Genomic DNA, 22808 nt, shown 5'->3' with positions numbered 1-22808 from the left:
AGTCGTGAGCGGAAATCTAGTTATCATACATATACGTGCATAAACTCACGCTTATTTCTCACCGGGGTAAGCAGAGACAATGGAAGTTAGGGTGGTATTAATAAACTAATCTCAGCTTCAAGACTGCCCTCAAGATCATGTCAATGTGACAGTTCTTCTATAAAAACAGAGACTTGAGCATGATCTTGAGGGCAGTCTCAGCTAAGATTCGTTTATTAATACCACCCTTAGTTTATATATTACTTGTTTTTAATGTTTTGATTTTTCCTATAAGATGCCTCTTACTGGCGACCTCGATTGCGGTGGCCAGTAAGCGTCACTCGCTCATTAAAGTGCACATGACCTTTCCTGCGGATTCAATGCGATGTTGCATCACTAAGGAATCAAGCTACACTTTGTAACGTTTACAATACAATTTAATACACTACAAATTCGATTTTCATCAACATTTTTCTAAAGCGGATCGCTTTTCGTACAAATGTCATAAGCGCTTAAAAAAATGAAAATTTAAATAAATAAGTCCATTCAAGAACTATAAGAAGAACACGCGTCATTTTTAAAATTCATTTCTTAAATTAAAACACATAAACATTCATTTTTTTAAATTGCTCATGTCCTCTAATTGCTCGTTCTTAATCAATATGTATATAGCAAATCTATCGGACTTGCACTAATGAGTTATTTTAAGTGCAGTTTTCACTAATACAGTTGGCTCGGCCATTATAGACGGCGATACGGCTAACAGAATATACGATGAGTCAGAGGTTTTCAGTCGATCTTGCGATGGATGTACCTCTGACTACCCCAATTGGGATGTAGTTGTTATGTTTATTATAATTAAATAAGAAAACGTACCTGGTTATTGAAGTTGAGTACTACAAAAAAGTGTGAAATTTTGAGGCCACATTGACCTTGTTCGACTGGCGCCACAATGCTTTGTTGCAAACAATTTTGCAATGGCTACCTGTAGCTGTCAAGAGTGGCACATGCTGGTAAAATAATTGAATACTTATTTTCGGTTCAGTACGATCTACTAAATCGTTTCATGAATATGGAGGAAGCAAGAGAAGTGTGTCAGCATCGAAGCAAATGGAATTCCAAAGTGAAGAAGAGAAAACACTCCAGTGTTGAATGACAGTAAATTATTTAAAAATAGAACCTGACAGAGGGCAGCATTAATTGTCAGTACTGTTCAGAGGCGGACGACAGGAGTCCTAGTACGGCTGTGAAATAGACTACTCTGGGCGCCATCCCACTCGCTTCAGACAGAGTACTGCCGGGCGGAAGGCAAGAGGGAAATCACTATTTACCCCTTAAAAAGTAGCGTGGAAAATGCTACACCGACAATAGCGTGGCTCTTAAATTAGTGATGATGATAAAAGAAAATGTCAGCAAAAAAACAAACACTACTTTGTGGGGAAAGGTGAACCTGTTTACAATTAAATAAAGAAGTCTGTTGAAATAGGTACAAAGCGGATACATCAATATTATTAACAAACATGCAAATGCAATATTTTGAAGTAAATTCTAGACTAATTATAAGATTTAAGGTCACAAATACTACCACATAAGCAACATTTACGGAAAATTAGCATATGAACTCAAACATGTTTACAAATATCCGCTCGAATTTACATTATTTATCATAACAAGAGCGAGTTCAATGACATTGCTACCATATCTGCCATACACAGCTGCTAAAACCTGTAATTCAAATTCAGTCTTACTTAGCTTGAAATATGGTCTGAAATTATTACCTGGTCTAGATTTTCTTATGTCTTAAATTGTGAGTCGTATGTAATTTACTACAGTAAATTCCTTCAAGGCATTAGATATTGGAGATTACGCTTATTTATAGATTGGAGTAATGCCGGTATGAATGCACTCATCAGGTGGGTTAAAAAGGCCATATCGAAGCAATTCATCTACAAAAGCAATATTGCAATTTGACATTAACGGACTCTGTGGTGCAGTGGTTTGAGCGTTGGGCTCACGGTCCGGAGGTCCCGGGTTCAAATCCCGGTGGGGACACGTCGCGAAAATCACTTAGTGGTCCCTAGTTTGGTTATAGGACATCATAGGCTGATCACCAGAGTAAAAACCGGAAATCTTCAGGTTAGGTAAGGGGACCCCGTGAAAACGGAATAACGCTAGGGAGATGAGGTATCTAGGTATACAAATCACTAATTCTACGCCCTCTTCCCAGGGAATTGCACCTCCACAATAACTACCTGCGAGTCTTGCCGTACGAGCTGGGCAAGCTGTTCCACCTCCAGATGATGGGGCTCCAAGGAAACCCCCTCAGTAAGGAGATGCTCTCCATCTACAACGACAACAACGGCACGGCCAAGCTGCTTACCTACATGCTCGACAACTTGCAAGGTGAGTACTGTATTGCAATAAGGCTGAACGGGGGGGGGGGTTGAAAAGGCCACATCGAAACAATTCATCCAAAAAAGCAATATTGCAATTTGACATTTGCGCATATTTATAGTAAGTGCGCAATGCAAACCAATGTCAAATAGCAATATTGCTTCTTTAACCTCTCATCTGCCGAGATACCAGACACAATAGATTTTACATTGTGTCTGGTCGAGATCCGCGTTCCGGCAGATGAGAGGTTAAATGAATTGCTTTGATAAAATGAATTTGTTGATAAAAATCTTAAACATCAAACGTCCAAACGTCATCTTACATAAACAATTAAAAAAAGGAATACAATACTTTAAAAAAAACGTAGCAAAAGAAATATTTTATTTCGGATATTTTATTTATCCATATTTTGTTAGAAACAATATTATTGTCTAAGTTAGTAAAATTTTTAATTTTCATTGGATGTCACATGCATGTACATCCAGTGAGTGAGGATGGGACTGACCATCCATAATAATATCCATAATATTTTCATGTCCATAATAGTCCGCGCCAAAGAAATCGACGGATTTTAATGGAACTAATTGACAAGTCTGAATAATCACAGTACACAGTAATAAGGTAGAATTTTTTAAATCTTAATTTATGATTGACGAATGATTGAAAGATGTAACATCGCTCTAGCCATTGTATTATTGTCCAAGGAATTACGGTCACCAACGATTAAGCTATCTAGTTAGATATCTAGAATAATAAATAACCTTCAATAACGCAGTATAATTAACCCCTATTAGAACTAGAATTATCAGCAAATGCTGTCAAGCAATTTGTATAGCAATAGAAAACGAAAGTTTTTAGCTTACAGCGCCATCTATCGAGTATTGAAGGCAACAATTTGAATTAGTTCCTGGCGTTGATCATAGATGTCGCTACTATGCAGTTTTGAGAGTTTGACTTGCAATAGTTGTACAATTTTTCTTTTAAACACGCTTTTATATACCAGATTGTATCTTCCGTTTTTTTTTCGGATTTTGATGGAATTGTTGTGATTTTCCATACTCTTACAGGTATAATGTTACCTACTCTCATTTCATCGCGAACGTATAATATACGATGCATAATTGTCAAAAAAATACAAATGCGTCAGTTCGCAAATTCAGCCACGTACTGAAGATCGCTAAATTGTGCTGTTCCATATTTTTTCACGTACTGTTTAGCATACCTAGACATTTAGGTCACGTACACTTGATGTGTACTAAATGTGATTATGAGTGGCACATAAATAGCCTAGGTAACTTTTTAAACAATCATTCTGTATTTAGATACGGCTTTTTAAATGAACGCGGCGTGTCTAATTTACAGAAATTACTTTATTTTTTAAGTATATTTATTTGTTAAGGTAAACGGAGAAGGTGAACAATTTAAATGATGGAGAAATTAGGTCTAGGAAAAGAAATCTACGGAATGTTTTTTGTTTTGTTTTTGTCATGACTTATAGTAGATTTGCCGCAAACGGCATTAACTGGACCGGACGAATGGGGAGCGCTTAGGGCTCTCACCCGGAACAATGTTTTTAGTTGTTTCATATCCGGTCTGAAATGAATATTAAGATATAAAACATACTTAAATCTGTGTAGTAATATTATATTTGATAATTTCGTTACACTATTAGAATCATTTATTGTTTAAACTTCTAAGTATTATAAAACAACTTCCATGGTTCAGTGGTTGGGTATTGGGTTTTGGGATCCGAAATTCCGGTGGTAAAATTACTTTGTGATTGTTGGTTAGGACATTGCAGGCTGATCACCCGATTGTCCTAAAGTAAGGTGACCCGTGCCTTGGAAGGCACGTAAAGCCGTTGGTCCCGGTTACTATTTACTGATGTGAGTAGTCGTTACATGAGCCATATCAGGGGCCTTTGGCGGCTCAATCGGACATTGATCTCACAAAACACTCGAGAAGAAAATATTAAATAATACTTTTCAATAATCAACCGTCCTAGATTTTTCAGAGGGTTAAAAAGCAATATTCCTATTTGACATTTCTTAACATTGCGCACTTACTTTCATATGCGCAAATATCAAATTGCAATATTGCTTTTTAGATAAATTGCTTATAAGTGGCCTTTTTATCCCCCTAGATCGAACAAATACGTTGCTAAAGTTTTCTCTGCCTTGTTAGTCAATGTAAGAACCGTTACCATTTTTGTTTCGACAACTTCATATAATTAAGTAGATAGTAAATTAGCCGCGTTTCGACGTCACGACTTGCGGATTCCTATTTTCTATCTGGGTTAGTAAAACTGAGCGTCTGTAGAACCACAGTGTATTGAAATTGAATAGTTTCCTATTGTCGCGTTGCCGATTGCTAGCATTTTATTGTGGATTCTTTTCTTGATTAGGATCGCTAGGTTTGTTTGAGTTCTTTACGTCTTAGAGATTATTCTCATTGTTGATTGTAATGGACCGTCGTGATTGGTTTCCGATGTACAATTCTATCAATTTAGGTAGACAGCGTTACAACAATTACTTGTGTTTACAGTTAGTGACACCATTAGCGATAACGATTTAATTTTGTTGGGTGTTAATGAAATAAGTTGAAAATTTCAAGAGGGGAACAGACATGTTTGTACTCGTATTTCAAAGAAACTAGAAATGGAATTGATTTAATTTTTTTTATCAAATTTAAATCATTTATTGTGACACACAGGTACAGTGGGTAGATGTGTTTATTGAATTAAGTATTATTCAACTCAGGGAATAGTGGAAGTTTCATCAAAATCGGTTAAGTAATTTTCAAACTACGGTCAAAAAAAAAATAAAAATGAGGACGTAATGCTGAATGCTGATATTATTAGGAATCTTGCGTTCTTAAGGGGGTTAGAGGTTATCATTTAATACTATAAGAAAGATTAGAAATCGTTTAGCGTATATCAAAGAAAATTGTAAAACGATCAAGGGCTTGTCGAACTTACTTTAAACGAATTACGATTTAAGAGCCACGCTCTTGTCGGTGTAGCATTCTCCATTCTTGTTTATCAAAGGCCAATTCTTTAACTTCCTTATATTATGATACCACGTTCAACCTCTCTTTAATCTGTTCCATGTAAGTTCTTGGTCATCCCCTTCCACTTTTTCCTTGTAGATTCCCTTCTATGATCTTTTTAATAAATTCGTCGTGTCTTATTAAGTGTCCAATCATCTTGCCTCGTCTGTCCAGTAATATTTGTCTCTTTTCCCTTACTCTTACTAAATAAAACGAATTATAATGCCTTATATTCGAGTGTTTTGATTAAGGAGGTTCGTAATTACTGACGTAATCGAATTTAAACTAACTTCAGAATTCTCGTTCTAAATTTAAAAAGTACCTATGACTTCTTACATTTTAGTAAACAACATAAAACATACATAAACAGCCTATATACGACCCAATGTTGGGCACAGGCCTCCCCTAAAACAAACAAACAGTAAAAAAAAATTGAAATTGGTTTATTTTTTTAAATTACATCTTTTCCATATACCTCATCATCACTAATTTAAGAGCCATGCTCCATATTCCTACGTACAGTAAAACGGCATTTATTTTTGTAAGGACATTAAGAGGACGCCATTACGCAAATCAAAATTATGACTTGTTTGTCTTACATTCCGATTGTGTCTGAAATACGGCATAATATTTTCAAAGTTTCTCGTCTGCGTCTAGCCAGGCCAATACGTCGACTTTTTCGTCTCGTCGTCTGCGATGTTTTGCACCAAGTTTACGAAGGTCGTGCGTGTCCTAAACGAAAGTCAATAGACGGAATCCCGGTTTCTGAAATAATGTCGTGATCACCGCACCGAGTGACAATGAAACCGGTAGATATGCAATTGTCTCACTCCGACACAATGAAGGTAGAAATGGTAGAAAGTGTGGGAAGATCGAGTAATTAATTGTCTCTTGACTCTCTGTCAGTCGGAGAAAATGTTTATGGAAATGCCTGGAAATAATTGTACCTTGGATCGTTGTTTATGTTGATGATGGATTGTGTGCTCACACAATCGATAAGATTGGAAAAGGAGGTGTTTGCCCAGCAGTGGGATGTTTTGGGCTACATTAGATAGATTGTGATTTGTTTTGTAGCATCACCAAAGCTCTGAAGAAAATGTTTACTAGCGGTAACAGTATTAGAGTATAGTTATATTTTGTTTTTTTAGTTGTGTGATTAGCTTATTATTCTATTATATTTTGACTAGATATACACCGACTAGTTAGCAAATATCATAGTCAGTAATAAGTCGGCAGTAAATGTTTGAAATAACTCAGTGAACATTAATCAATAAATATTTATAACAATCACAATAAACGACATAATAGAATAAGAAATACGTATACTTCATCATCACCAGCCCATTAACGTCCCCACTGCTGGGGCACGGGCCTTCCCTATGGATGGATAGGGAGATCGGGCCTTAAACCACCACGCGGGCCCAGTGCGGATTGGTGGTTATTAACGACTGCTAATGCAGCCGGGACCAACGGCTTAACGTGCCTTCCGAAGCACGGAGGAGCTCGAGATGAAAACTTTTTTTTTTTTGTGGTCACCCATCCTATGACCGGCCTCTGCGAAAGTTGCTTTACTTCAACAATCGCAAACCGAGCGCGTTAACCGCTGCGCCACCGAGCTCCTCAATGATTTCGCATTTATAAACATTGCCAAAACGTGTGCACGAACATCTGTTAATCTTCTTCTTAGAAGAAGAATATCTTATAATAATATTTGTTGACAATTACAAAATTGCTAATGTTATGAATATGTATACGTGTATATCAATTTGCAATTGCAACTTCAGAAATAGTATTTTCCTACAAAAGTCGATTAGTCAGCCGCAAAAAGCCGATTAATCGGCCCGTCGGCTAGTCGGCCAAAACCCTAGTCTGCACATCTCTTTCTGTGATCTAATATGTACAATTTTTATTTTTTTAGTACTCCTCGGAATGTCCGTAAATATTTTACAATTATTTGTACTTGGCCTTAACTTGTCTTATTTTGTAAATAATTCTGTTAGCTTCCCTGATAAAATAAAATGAATATTTTAAGGTGATAGGGCCGCTTTGATTGATCGACGAAAGGTATTTAATTGTAAAATAGATATTACCTCAATTTGTTACCACGAAAGCGTCTCGCGGCCCCAGTCCCTCTTATTAATAGTTCTGCAGTACAAAGTTTCGAAAGATGATTCATAGCGAGAGTCGATTTATATTAGTAAATCGCTTAGAAACGGTTGATTTATTAAATCAATTGAATACCAATTGGTGCAATACACCGGAGTGGCACTAAAAGCTTTAGCACGATTCCCGTCAAAGCAAATATTTGTCTCTTAAATAACAATTAACGGCATCCGTGGTTCGGTGGTTGAGGGTTCGAATCTCGTTGGGGACATATCACAAATACCTACTTTGTGATCCCTAGTTTGAGGTCATTGCAGATTGTCCAACAGTAAGATGAACCGTGCTTCGGGGTACGTTAAGCAGTCTGTCCCGGCTACTATTTACTCAAGTATGTAGTTACATAAGCAATGTTAGGGGCCTTTGGCGGCTCAATAGGAGCCCTGGGTTGTAGTTGTCGGTCATTGATCTCACAACCCGCAAGAGAGAAGAAGAGATAATACTTTGTACTTAGGTATGTTTTTGTTCGTCTTTGTGTGCCCTTAGAACGCTCAGTGAAACCTGGTGCCAACCATTAAAGCACCGTTTAAATACCCTTTAATGTTCACTTATAAATCATTAAAACTTTCATATCCTTTTTTATCCAAAAGTTCGATTTCATAACATTTAAATAGCATCGATTTATCAGTAAAAAGAGAAATTTGTCCAGGCGAGAGATTGCGCAAAAGGAAAGACAAACTGGTTGTTGCGCAATGAGGATTAAGTTTCGATTCACATACGAGTATCGCATCCGGTGAAATTCGCCTTTCGCAGCGCGCGCGCCGCGGCCGGAGAAACAATATCGGCTCGTTTTGGTACTACTGTGGCCAAGATCGTGGTTTTACTTAGACTTGGATTGGTAAAACTGGGAATATCCATTTGCTAGTATTGCTTTAAGTTTTGTTAAACTTGCGCAACTAGTTTTATTGAGTATGAACACGTACCTACGAAAATGTGATTAATTACAATACAATACAAAACTCTTTAATTACACAAACAAAATAACAACTGCAGATAGAACAAAAGAAGGTGGCCTTGTTGCTAAACAGCAATTTCTTCCAGGCAATCTGATTCTTTTTACATACATTGATTTGAATGACTTATTATAAAAAATATGTTATGGATATAACAAATATATGCTATTTGTCTATAAATACCTAAAAACGTGCAAAAAATCTTTACTCGCCAATGTCAGACGTTTTATATTCCGTTCAAATACAAGTTTTAAATTGTATTTAGTAATATTGAGTTCAAAAGAATACTAAGCACTGGCACTAACTAACAACCAAGGCCTGCACTCCAATGTCATTCTAGTCATGTTAGATCAAAAATAAAACTGACCATAAACAATAAAACGAAACCGCAGAAACCAGTTCAAAACAACATATCCACTTCTTACAATAAGCTATAGCCACGCTACACAGTGTTGTCAGAATAAATTATCGTTCCGATTTTGAGTGGTCATCGATTCTCGCGCAGAATGACAATGGCGGCCGGCGCCTGCGCGGTGAAAGTGTTCGCGAAAGCGAAGCCGGAACTGAACTGTGACGTCAGCGTTTGCGCAACACTACACGACTGCCGTCTCCTTAGCTATAGAGACGTATACAACGCTTTTATTTTGATGCTATTTTTAGTTTGTTTGGAGCTTATTTCCTTTTAAAGTGGACGTGAACTGGACAGTTACGTTAGGTTTTGCAGTTATGTAATTAGGTTGCATAATATTGTCTTGGTTTTGAAGAGGCGGAGATCAAGTTCAGTAGCGCGTTTAGGAACACACATATATACAGATTGAGTCTATCGGATCATGTGATACCTAGAACTTAAAACCTACCAAGCGTTGACAAAACCATGAATCCTATGCGAATAAATGATTTGATTTGATGGTGGCCATATCTTACTAATAGAGTCTTCCCCTCGTCTACCGAAGGAGGTATAAAGTATACTATATGTATGTTGCTGTGCTACAGCGCTTACGGGGCGAGAGCCCTCAGCGCTCCCCATTTGTCCGGGTAAATAGTCAATGCTATCTGAGGTGGACAGTTACGTCAAAAAATATACTACGGTTATTATTATTGCGTATGGCAGACAAATATCCTGCTTGGATCAAATATCCAGCTTAAGCTCCCTTAACCAAGTCTCTGCTGCATCCGTCACACAATGCAGCTCGGCTATACCACCTGGGAACCGGTGCAGAGGGCACTCGTTCACTATGTGAGATATGGTTTGGTCCGGGTGACCACATTCACAGTATGGTGACTCCTTTAAGCCCCATTTACATAGGTGATGGTTTGACTTTCCATAGTCGGTCCTACACCGGTTCAGTCGTGTCCAGATTTTTCGCTTGGAGTCAAAGCCAGGGACCCTCCGCGAGGGATCCTGAATAAGGTCCGAATTTGTGCCGTTGAACATGTTCGGTGTGCTGGGTATATGCAAATTTCCGAAACAATGAAGAATACAAATTCCTTTTAAAAATCCATATCCTTAATTTACCTCAAAAGAAACCAGGTAACTTTAAAGGTGACTTAACATAAGCTCACGACTATATACCAACGGGGTAGATAAGGTACATCCATCGTAAGGTAAACTAAATCCACACTTCACCGAACTTTCTGTTAAAACTTAAAGATATTTTTCTTATAATTTTACTGTACATTATACATACATGTACTGTTGAGGAGCTCGGTGGCGCAGCGGTAAACGCGCTCGGTCTGCGATTGTTAAAGTTAAGCGACTTTCGCAAAGGTCGGTCATAGGATGGGTGACCACAGAAAAAAAGTTTTCATCTCGAGCTCCTCCGTGCTTCGGAAGGCACGTTAAGTCGTTGGTCCCGGCTGCATTAGCAGTCGTTAATAACCACCAATCCGCACTGGGCCCGCGTGGTGGTTTAAACCCCGATCTCCCTATCCATCCATAGGGAAGGCCCGTGCCCCAGCAGTGGGGACCTTAATGGGCTGGTGATGATGATGTACTGTAGACCAAACAATTATTATTATGTTATGTTTATGCATTATCGATAAATATGACATAAATGTAGTACATGATGAAACATTTACATTGTTGTTAATATAGGTAAGTGATTTTACTCTAGAATGTTTTAAATTAGTTTCCCTTCTACCTATGTTCTTACTAGAACTAGAATTTGTTGGAATGCCGTGCACGTATTTTAATTAACTTTTCCGTGCAACCGCTCTATTATAAAGTGGAGTTTTCTCTCCGTAGAACTTCCGGGCTTTGACGATAAATTTTCTGTAAAAGAAAAAAGAAAAGACTTAATGTTGAGAGTTGAAACTATATTTCATTAATGGTCAGATCGGGTATATGCTATCTAATATTAAGCAGCATGTAATTTTACATAACAATTTTACATAGTTGCGCAAGCCGTCATCATCATATTAGCGTTATCCCGTTTTCACAGGGTACGCTTACCTGAAATCTAAACATTTGACAGGTCCAGCTTTTTTACAGAAGCGACTGCCTCTCTGACCTTAGAACCCGCAATGAGAATCAGCCCAATACGGGTTCAGTCACATACCTCCGAAACGAAAACGAACGAAATTTCTCGGGAATGTGGGTTTCCTCACGATGTTTTCCTTCACCGTTGAGCACTTGATAATCATTTATGAGCCGAATTCGAAAATCTTTGATATCTTCTTCTATCGTGTGGATTGTGAGGTGGATTCCCAACCCCATTAACCCTGGTGTCAAGGTTATTACTGAGCCGCCATAGGCCCCTAACATGACTCATGTAACGACTACTAACTTTAACCGGGACCAACGGCTTAACGGCCTTCCAAAGCCCGGATCATCTTACTTTTTGGACAATCAGGTGATCAGCCTGTAATGTCCTAACCAAACTAGGGATCACAAAGTGATTTTTGTGATTTGTCCCCACTGGGATTCGAACCCGGGGCCTTCGGATCGTGAGCACGATGCTCAACCACTGAACCACGGAGGCCGTCTTTGAGATTCGAACCTGCGACCATCACTTGCCAACTATCTATCGGTATTGTTCATATGATACACGTGTCTAACTTGTGAAGGGAGATCGTGGCTTTGCCATTAGACGTCTAGGCTATGATTTCGCGATTTCTCCAACGCAGTCTAAGCAAATAACAATTCAACAATTTCATGTTTTATTGTGACTAATTTTACTATATTGCTTTGGAAAGTACGAAGCTATATTTACTGTGGGTACGTGTGGTATTGAAATCAATTATCTTCGTATATATAGCCTACAGGATATTACCTATTTTTTAAGATCAACAACTAAAAAAAGTCTTATTAATTTTACTACGATACTGGCCCCGATTCCTGCAGACACCTCCTAATTTTATTTTAAGTTATACCCGTCATTTTCTTATTCGCTGAAAAGGAAAGGGGCGGATGATTGACAAATGTAAATTTTAAAATGAAAGAATAACCCGGGCGAATAAAATAGGCATGTCGCTCACATGTATTAGCCAATATAAAACTTTGGGACGGTTTTTTAATTGTCTGCCTAAAATTTACGTGTTCCATAAATTTTATGCCTGTCGATTACCCGTCCCTTTCCTTTTCGGCGGATAAGAAAATTACAGATGTCACTTAAAATAAAATTAGATGGTGTGTACCTGAATTAGCACCATTGTGTGTGTGTGTGTGAGATTATTTTTAATGTTGTGTACAAGTGATATTCCACTTATTTAAACAGCCATAACATCTTAATTTGAGGGATCGAAGTTATACTATCTACATAACTTAATGTACGTATTTACAACACGGTTCAGACGTTTTTTTTTTGAAAATACTCCTTGTAGCGAATATTTGTCAATTTCTATATATTATCTCAGTGTTTCTAATCCTTTATTTTCAAAGTAGATACTCCGTAAAATCCTTTAAGCATATTACTACTGAATATTCATAGTTAACAAAGACATTAACAGCTAAAGGATATAAATGCAATTACATATTGTATCGTCAACCGTTTCCTTCGGCTTACCATTTAAATTAAAATCTTGATTAGCATGCGATGGTATCGGAGCTGTTACTCTCTCAAATGGACAGGCTATGCATAACAATTTGACAATTTTCGACCACATGTCTTGTATTCTTTATGCACCTGTACGGGGCCTAGAGGATATGGTAAATTGAGAAACTAATTCGTATAAGTTTCGAATAATAATATAGAATCGACTTGTAGCTTGAGACCTACTTACAAACATTGCGTAGAACTTAAATGTATCTTAGACCTAGCTTAAAAAATGCAGGCTGATCACTCGATTGTCCGAAAATAAGATGATCCATGTCTCTGAGGGCACGTTAATCAGTCCGCAGTGTCCTAACCAGATTAGGGATCACACTGATTTTTGTGTCCCAACCGGGAATCGAACCCGAATCCTCCAATAGATCGAGAGACCAACGCTCAAAGCACTAGACCACCAAGACAGTTAAATTACCGACCGTGTTCGTCATAAAAATGTACAAGGCAGCCTTTTCATTTTCAATTAAGAAAGTTCAACTAGACTGTTTTATATTCATGAACTTTCACTTGTAAAGATGTAAATACAATTTTATTATCGTCCTATGGTAATTTGTGCTAACGATCTCTAGTAATGGACCTGGAAATTAGAATCCTGCTCACGCTTAGCCGTTATGGATGTCGAAACTATCAGTGCGATTCTGGGTGAACTTTGAATGGATTACCTTTTGGCAGCTTTCGTCTCGAGCCAATCCTTATGTTAGAAGGCATTACAAAATTGGAAGTTACACTACTCAGGCAAGGCACTCCATAAAAAAATCGTTCTTACTCGCTGTTCATATTTATTGTATGTCGCAAACATAAATTAAGGTGGAAAATAGTAAATAAAAAGAAGAAGAAGGAAAGGTGGAAGGGTGGTGGAAGGTACATGTGACGCCCTGCAAGGGCACGGCAATATAAAAGAGGCGACACGAGCCTTATTATAATAATATTATAAGATATTATATCGCTTCTGTGCCGCGAGACAGACAATCCGCGCGCGCTCTCTTATTCTTTAACGGCTTACGACCATTTAGACTAAAATGAGACCCAGCGGGGGATGAGGTAATTCTAGCTCGGCACCGATAGGAACTGGTGCGGGGCGAAGAGTGTCCCTTTTACGATTTATCCCGTTATTTTACGATTTATTCCGTGAATGAGGCCGACAGTTTAACTTTTGCCACACCCCGGAAGTTTTACACAGACACTACACATTGACGGTATCGTACACGCACACCTGATTGTGTGACGTCTGTCGCCATACGATTCAAGTCTAAACTATGTTCGAGGGGAGTGAGGTAAACCTAGCTCAGCCGCTGGTGGGGAGCGGAGAGTGGCCGTTCTATACGTATTATATTCCTTATTCTATGCTTTTAGTTTCCTGATCCCCAAGAAAGTTCTTGTATTCTGAAAACTCCTTCACGTTGCAAAACCTATTGTTTAGTTAGGTTGGTCTCGGGTATTTTAGATAGCAATATGACTAACTACATTAAAGACAATATCGCAAAATGACTAGATATAATTTCACTTAGGTCTTATTGACCTCTTCACAAATACATTTGATCGAAAAATGACTTTATAGCGGATTGTCTAGTTTGTGTTTTGTTTCATAAATGTACAGTTAAATGAAACTATATGATTTCGATTTTTATATTATAAACTATTGTGTAAACATATTCTTTTCTATTAAAATTCGGTTACGTTCGAGGTTAGGTCACTTAAAAATGGCGATACGACATTTACGGCTGTAGGGCACCTTATTATTACCGACAAGAGCGTAGCTCTTAAATTGATGATGATGATGAGGGCACCTTATTACAGATACGCTAATGAACTTCGCAGACTTGAAAGTCTCCTTAATTTTGAGAATTAAGTATAATCTGTTTAAAGGTATCTGATAAGAAACGACGTATCTCAACAGCTTTTATCTACTTAGGGATTAGAGCGAAAATACCTAAGCAGCCTACGGATAAGTCGACTTCACCGAATTCCAAATACTTTATTATGATAATCCTTTGCCTTCATCCTTTAGTGATCCAGTGGTTGTGCGTTGGGCTCACAATCCAGTGGTCCCGGATTCGAATCCTGGTGGGGACATATCACAAAAACACACTTTGGTAGAATATTGCAGGCTGATCACTCGATTGTCCGAAAGTAAGATGACCCGTGCTTCGGAAGGCACGTTAAGCAGCACGAGCTGCCATAGGTCCCTGACATGGCTGTCTACCTTGATTGGGATATAGTCGCGAGGTTATGTTATGTCTGTCTTCCAATAAAGTTTTTAATATTTCAATTCTCTAGTCACTGACACCGTAACTTCTGGGCGAGCTCGCTCCATCTTAGGCCTCGTCAATGCCTTCGGGCAAGTCTGGGGCCAAGAGCAAACCAATCAAAAGTAAAAAAATTATACAAGCATAAAGTAAATACGCCACTATGTAGCTGTTAGTCGTCGAACGAATTTTTCTAATTAAAACGTATGAGTGAACAGAAATACCCTCTAGATCGCTTTTTCAACAAAAGAATATTAACAAAGCCATTTTCGCTCGAGTTGGCTGATCGTATAATCGTCTTTAAGAATGTGTCAAGGTGAAATAACCAGCGACAGTTCAGACTTGGCAGAAATAACGAAAGTCACGCAACTAATGCGTTTTTCTAGCTCCAATACCCTTGACCGTTTCCATCATTAGCGTTGTCGATGTTACAGATAGATAAAAAAAATCTCGTGTATTTTGTATCGGCCACTAATCTAGCGGAACTGTAATCTGGAGCCTGACAGAGGGCAGTAGTAACTGTCAGTACTATTCAGAGGCGGAGGACAGGAGTCCTAGTACGGCTTTGAAATACACCACTCTGGGTGCCGTCCCACTCGCGTCAGACAGAGTACTGCGGGGCGGAAGGCAAGAAGGAAACCACTGCCCTATTTTTCCCTAAAAAGTAGCATGGAGAATGCTACACCGACAAGAGCGTGGCTCTAAAATTAGTGATGATGAATCTAGCGGGACCCTAAGATGGCAACCAGTTTTGATTATAACTATGTCTCTTCTATCGCGTGGGGCTTGAGGCAGATTACCACATCAACATTATCAATCCTGGTGTCAATTATTGAGCCGCCAAAGGCCCTTGACATGGCTTATGTAACGACTATTTACTACGCTAAAGGAGCTATGTAACTGTACTTTATTGAGTTCATCAAGTTTCGTATTAATTTATAACTATATTGACGGAGCAAAATGCTGTGCTTCATTAATTTAAAACGGCGATCATAGCGTGCCGCTAGTTTAGATAGAATTACTTCGGTGTTACACAATTTAATAGGCTCCAAAACTATCAACATGTTAATGTTAACGAAGGTTATTTTTTCTTGTCCAGTTTATTGCACCTGTAAAATAAATTAGATACCGCAACGAACCTTGAGGGCCAGTTCAACAATAAACGAATTTATTATTCGAAATTATTAACTGGCATTTAAATCATATAACGTTTTGGATGAAGCGATGTCGTAAACTGTAGGGATAAACTCGTCCGTAATGCCTAATATAGTTTACAGACAGACCCACAAGTGTATCTAATTAGTAAATCCGTTTTTGATACGAAGCCCTAAGGTGGATATGATGAATCGTACGATGATAGGTGATCAGTCTATCGCTCTTACAGGGTGTTAGTGACATCGTAACGAATACTGAGTGGTATGATTCAGACCATGATTCTGAGTCAATATCAAGTGGATTTTTCAGTCGCAAAATTCATGATTTTTTAAGTTATTTTAAACTCAGCTTTCGTTAAGATGTCACTAACACCCAGTATACTGGTACATCATGTTAAGAAGCACGTAATCCGCCCATCGCCTTTAACGACATAACAACACGAGTAACTTAGCATCACGCTTATCTCCCCGACGGGGTGGGCAGTGATGTATAGTCTCTCGCCAGTTATGTTTTTACGACATGCCCGGGAAGATAAATCGCTGGACGCATTTACATGTGTTATATTCACTCCCAGCATTGATATAATAAACCGAGTTAGAGTATAACGATGCTTTAAGTTGGCAATTGCGCCCTTAGGGCCGCCAAAGGGCGGTGGGTAAAGTGCAAGGGCGCGCCCTCGTCTCCGGACGCAGTCTGGAGGTCGCGGATGTACCAACACCCTTACCGCCGGCTCCTACGACTCTTGGGACTAGGAGCTAATATAAAACATCGAACGCGTCAGCTGCTTATCACGTAGGCATGACATAATCATAAATAGCCTGTATACGTCCCACTGCTGGGTATATTTATGTTCTTCTTATCGTGTGGGTTGTGAGGTAGAATACCAACCACACATCAGTAAATAGACATACAACATATATATACATCATACTTACATCAGTAAATAGTAACCGGGACCGACGGCTTAACGTGCCTTCCGAAGCACGGATCATACGATGCCCCCACCGGTATTCGAACCCGGGGCCTCCGGATCGTGAGTCCAACGCTCAACCACTGGACCACAGAGGTCATATTTATGTTTATGTCATGCTATGTGCCTAAGCCCACCCCATTGGGTACTGCGGGCGTGTTTTATACACAGATGCATGTATGAACTAGGATCGATATATGAAGTAAACGTTTCAAGGACAATACTGCAAGGTGATGCCCTTGCCAAGGTCGCAGTCTGAAGGTCAAACCGTACCCTTATCTCGTCCCGTCCACGCAACTTTCGTCGCCTTCTATTTGTTCGGATCGTATTATCCAGAACGAACATAAAATATTATTGTTTGCCTTTCAATTCAGACATTTACCTAACTATATTTTTGCACTCTCACAAACGATAACCATTCAGACTTCAGATCAAATTATCATGTCACAGACAGACGCAATTTGATCTATAGTCGGTTGATTTATAACAGTTTGTAGTTAAATTTATAGGAGTTAGTTATTTAGCTCACTGGTCTTATCGATTACAAGTTATGTTCCCGTAGTAGTGCACGGATTAAGGCCGTAACATAATTCTTTATGAACATTTTTTTATCCTAACTTTCCGGCGGGGTGCAGGCGTATGAATAGAAACGTATAAAATATTCTATCCACCCGATACTCAAGTGGCTATGTTGCTACTTTCTTAGAATACAAGTATTTTTAGGCAGTCTTGTATTTCACCTTATATTTTCATTCGGCGTTCCTCATGAATGAATAACGATATTGCTTTATTTTCAAAGGAAATATTAAAATGTATAAGAATGTTCAAATTTTTCTGTAGATAACTTTTTTATTTCCATGGGAGGCGACGTCGTCTTTTTACTTAAAGCTTTAACACGTAGGCGTCAGACGGTCAGGTACGAGTTATTGAAAAAAAATTGGCCTCATTGAAGCCCGCTTTATGTAAACTGTTAAATCAAATTTATGCTTTTAAATCCAGCACGTAAAACTAGGAAACGATAAAATTTATAGCTGTGCACTTACATGCTTCGTTCAAATCTCAAGTTAGTGCCTCTGATCTGTATTTAACGACATATCCGAAGGTGCTTGTCGTACACAACAATCTCCGATTTATGTTTGAGCAGAATACAAATGGGCATCGAAGGAGTAGATAGCTCTTAATATTGCGCACTCATAGGCTCGACACACCATGGTTTATTGCCTCGTAAACTGAGCTCGTGCCGCGAAAACGCATAACTTAGTATTAAATTACAATTGAGACCGTTCCTCCGCCTTGACGTAACGTAAACGCGAAATTTGTTGTTTCCAATGTCAAAGGCTGGATGCATATTTTGACATCCCCGCACAGATTGGCTTGAAGGCTGATCAAAGCGGCCTTTGAAGTCGACGCTTATTAACATTGATGTATTTCGTTTTTGGGACAAGTGGCTATTTTCCGAGCTTCGCGTAGTGACTACGTTTAAAATGGGACGGTTTATTCATAGCGAAACGCTGGCGCGTTCGTCTATGATATTGTATCTATGGTACTCGTAAAAATGTAGATACCTAATATGTGACAAATTGTATGATTGCAATTACGAATTTTATGCACATTTCAATAACGTTAATTTCATAAATGTTGTGGCGCTAATCTCAAGATAGTAATGAGGGTTGGTTTCTGTGACATTGTATAAGAGTGTCGTAATATACCTAGAGCGAGAGAAAGCCCCACAGGGGCAGGGGTGAACACCCACCCCTTCTTCGTTATCTTAAAAGTTTGGGAAGCCCTGACCTAGCTTACTGCACGGCATGAACGCCAAGCCAAACACGAAAGCATTAATGTCGCACCGCGGTTAGGTTTAGTGAATACTGCAGTTAGTGACTAAAACGAGCGTAACATAAACGGTTTATGCGAGTGAAAGTGCAGTTTTGCACCGCGCCAATCAAAATCGCATTAACCCCCGCACCGGCGCGCGCGCCGCTGCAAGCGCTCTGTACACGATCCACCGCATTACATGCTTTTTGCTGTTGTTTTTGTCGTAATAACAATGTTTTAAAGTGTCGACGCGGGGATATAATCTCGATGCGTTTTGTTGCACTTGACGCGTGATATGTTTATGGGATACTAGCGGCCCGTCCCGGCTTCGCATGGGTGGACTTTTATTTTTTAACAGTATTTTTTTGTAGGGATCCCTAATTATTTCTAGTAATAAATATGACCTATGTTACGTAGGGATAATGTAGCATTCTCATGGTGAAAGAATTTTCGAAATCGGTCCAGTAGTATTTGAGATTATTCAATACAAACAAAAATACAAATCTTTCCTCTTTATAATATTAGTATAGATATTGGTATATAAAGAAGATGCTTTTGCACGCTGCGCGATGTAACTTTGACTATTTATAGATAGGTACATAAACTTCAGCCCTGTTGGGGTAGCCAATAATCATAACCTCTCGTAACTTCCGCAGTTTCAGATACAATAGTTAAACAATGGCTTTACGTAACGCCCTTAAATGCAACACACAAAATTATTACGACTTGATAAAAAATGTTCATAAAGTGTTTTTATGGGTATAGAATACTTCTTCTTTCGTGTCGATGACAAGTCGATACTTCTTAATAAACAAAGAATACTTAGATAAAAAAAAAACGTACACCAATGTATAAATCAACACTTTCAAGGACAGAACGTCTAATGTCGTTCCGATTCTAAGGTGTCATACTATCTATTATGAACCATCAATGACCCCATGGTCTTTGCCCGTGAAAGGGTTAAAACGGTAGACAAAGAATTTACGTTTGATTGCAATATTAAGTTACAGAACTTGTCGCGGCGGTAAAACTTTCTACAAGAATAAATAACTTATTACAACTCGATAGAGCAAGTATGGAAACAATCGAAGTTTATTTTCAAATCGAAACTGAAAGGCGCGATGATGGAAAGTGGAATAGAATGATGATAATGAGCTTGCTAAGAAGTGGTTTTAGCATGCTCTTATGACAGTAATGTGTTTGGTTAGTCAAACCACAAACAAGTACATTTGAGGCCATGTCCACATTGAACTATGTAAAATAGTCAACATTATATAAACTTATAAGTCATATAGCAACGGCCTCCGTGGTCCAACGACCTCCGTGGTCCAGTGGTTGAGCGTTGTGCTCACGATCCGGAGGCCCCGGGTTCGAATCTCGGTGGGGACAAATCACAAAAATCACTTTGTGATCCCTAGTTTGGTTAGGACATTACAGGCTCATCACCTGATTGTCCAAAAAGCAAGATGATCCGTGCTTCGGAAGGCACGTTAAGCCGTTGGTCCCGGTTGTTACTTACTGATGTAAGTACGTAGTCGTTACATGAGTCATGTCAGGGGCCTATGGCGGCTCAGTAATAACACTGACACCAGGGTTGATGGGGTTGGTAATCCACCTCACAATCCACACGATAGAAGAAGAAGAAGTCACATAGCTGGCGAGGAGTGGATTTATATAGTAGATTTACACCTCTACCTACCTCTTCGGGTATACAGGCTATGTTATATTATAAAGTGAATTAAAAAAAAAATGTCTAGTGTACCTAAATATATACATTATGGTGCTGATACCGGTACACACCATCTATGTTTATTTTAAGTTATATCTGTCATTTTCTTATCCGCCGAAAAGGAAAGGGACGGGTAATCGACAGGCATACAAATTATGGGACACAGGTCAATTTTAGGCAGAAATTAAAAAAGAAAACCCTTTCAGAATTGTATATTAACTTGACAGAATTAAATCAAACGGATTGCTTATGAGCGAGATGCCTATTTTATCGCCCGGGTTATTTTTTCAACAGTTTCAACAGTTGTAAATCATCTGTCCCTTTCCTTTTCGGCGAATAAGAAAATGACAGGTATAACTTAAAATAAAATTAGGATTGGTCTGCATGAATCGGGGCCAGTGTGGCTTTAAAAACTGAAATACATAAGGAATTATAAACCAGATAAACTTCTAAACAAAAAGAAAAATCATGGCCAGCATATTTTCATAAAAAAATACAAATAAAGTAAGTGGTGGTCAGGCTGTTGAGCTGTAGGGTTTTATCGTCTATCAAGGTTTAGCAAAAGACGAAAATAGGTTAGAATTACTAGTTACTGGAGTCATACACATACAGACAGACACACACACAGTCACAGACGGACAGAGTACTGCGGGGCAGAAGGCAACAGGGAAACCACTACTTTATTTTCCCCTAAAAAGTAGCACGGAGAATGCTACGCCGACAAGAGCGTGGCTCTTAAATTAGTGATTTGATCCATCATAGCAGTTAAGATATTTTTATTGACACTCTGCTAATTGGAATTCGCACATTTACATAATTTATAGAATGTTTTCGGCATTAAAACAAAGCGTGGAATTGAGAAATCGTCTCACAGCGCGAATGGTGCCATTATACTCACATAAAAACTGTGTGAATGGTACAAGTAAATAAACTAGAATGTGAAGTGTCTGTAAATACTTCACTTTGCAATAGAAAGATGTACCCGTCGATATAAAAATAGACGTTTCACTTAACAATAATATTAATTTGATTCTATTTTTATCGACAGATATATACAGGTTGTTAGTGACATCGTAACTGTAATATATTCAATAAACAGCGGTGAAATCTTGTATTTTTATTGAGAAACAGAAACAATATTCGATTGACATCTGTGTCATGACAGAAAAACATCATAGATATACCACAGTAACGAATACTGAGGGGGATGATTCAGACCGTGATTCTGAGTATATCAAGTGAAATTTTTCGTCGCAAAAATATGGAACTGAAAATAATTAAAGTTTTACATAGCGGCACGCCTGTATCCACTAATCCTCCTCCACACTCCTCGCCAGCTAAGTTTAAGTCCCACGTGATAGGGGGCGAGCCTATTGCCATTGACCGGGCATAAATCCTGGAAACCATATGATATCAATTATCTATAATCCAAACATGCATTCAAGCTCATAAAACCGATTTCAGTGGTCTAGAGCGTGAGCCAGGATTCAAACCCGCATATACCTCTCTCACAACCCACAGGGTAGTAAATAGTGAATGTAATTAAGTTGTGGCAGGTTGATTATACTGCGACTTTCATTTACAAGCTCGGAGATTGCGTAACTAGCGATCTCACCAGGGCCCATACTCATTATTCCTAACGACTTTCACCTAAGTCGAAACTGTAATAATCGGCCGTGTTCTCGTAATAACTATCATGAGTTGTAACGTTGTAACCGCTGGTAACGTGGTAACGCATCTGTCCGAGAGAGCGAGAGTGGACGGGATTAATTTTGTGCTCGCACGCAACTAAGGTCGACGAATCGCTAGATCACTTTCTCTGCGCGTGCGATATCGCGAAACACGTAATCAACACTCACGCACTATTACATGTTCAAAGGCTTCAATGTGCTACACGCTAGTGTTGTATCATTATCGAGCATCTAACTATCGTTATCGACCAAGTGTCCAGTATCATCCTATCGATAGTAGAGTTCATTTATATAGGAGGTACTTCCCCTCCTAACAATTCTTACCAGTTACGAGATTGCTGGTAGAAAAGTTAATATCTAATAATAATAGATAATATTTGTGCTCAATAAAGTGATGCGATTGCCGTTACATACGATTCGCCTTTAATGTGCCACCTGATTTTGGGATGGCAGGCGGATTTAAATCCAAATATCGTCCACCTTATTTTAGACTTAGTATGTAAGTTTTTGTTACTAACCCTATGGATTTAAGTTGTCCGAATAAATAATTTTTGATTTGATTTGAAAGTACAATTATTTATCTTCATCGTACTTGAAAAGGTTTGGAACAAAGATTTATTAC

The 22808-nt window shown here is 38.6% G+C and overlaps 1 protein-coding gene across 3 annotated transcripts in view; it reads left to right on the top strand.

Moving 5' to 3' along the window:
- The window catches only part of LOC126370231 (CCR4-NOT transcription complex subunit 6), a 161740-nt gene that overhangs the window by 8923 nt on the left and 130009 nt on the right, over window positions 1-22808 (top strand). For all 3 annotated transcript variants that reach the window (XM_050015042.1, XM_050015041.1, XM_050015039.1), the window contains exon 4: window positions 2207-2382. In XM_050015042.1, coding sequence (XP_049870999.1) covers window positions 2207-2382 — 176 coding nt within the window. The remainder of the gene's footprint in view (window positions 1-2206; window positions 2383-22808) is intronic.

This window comes from Pectinophora gossypiella, chromosome 10, assembly GCF_024362695.1.
Source record: "Pectinophora gossypiella chromosome 10, ilPecGoss1.1, whole genome shotgun sequence".
NCBI lineage: Eukaryota > Metazoa > Arthropoda > Insecta > Lepidoptera > Gelechiidae > Pectinophora > Pectinophora gossypiella.
Note: the sequence above shows the minus strand (reverse complement) of the source record. Positions and strands in the feature narration are given on the sequence as shown.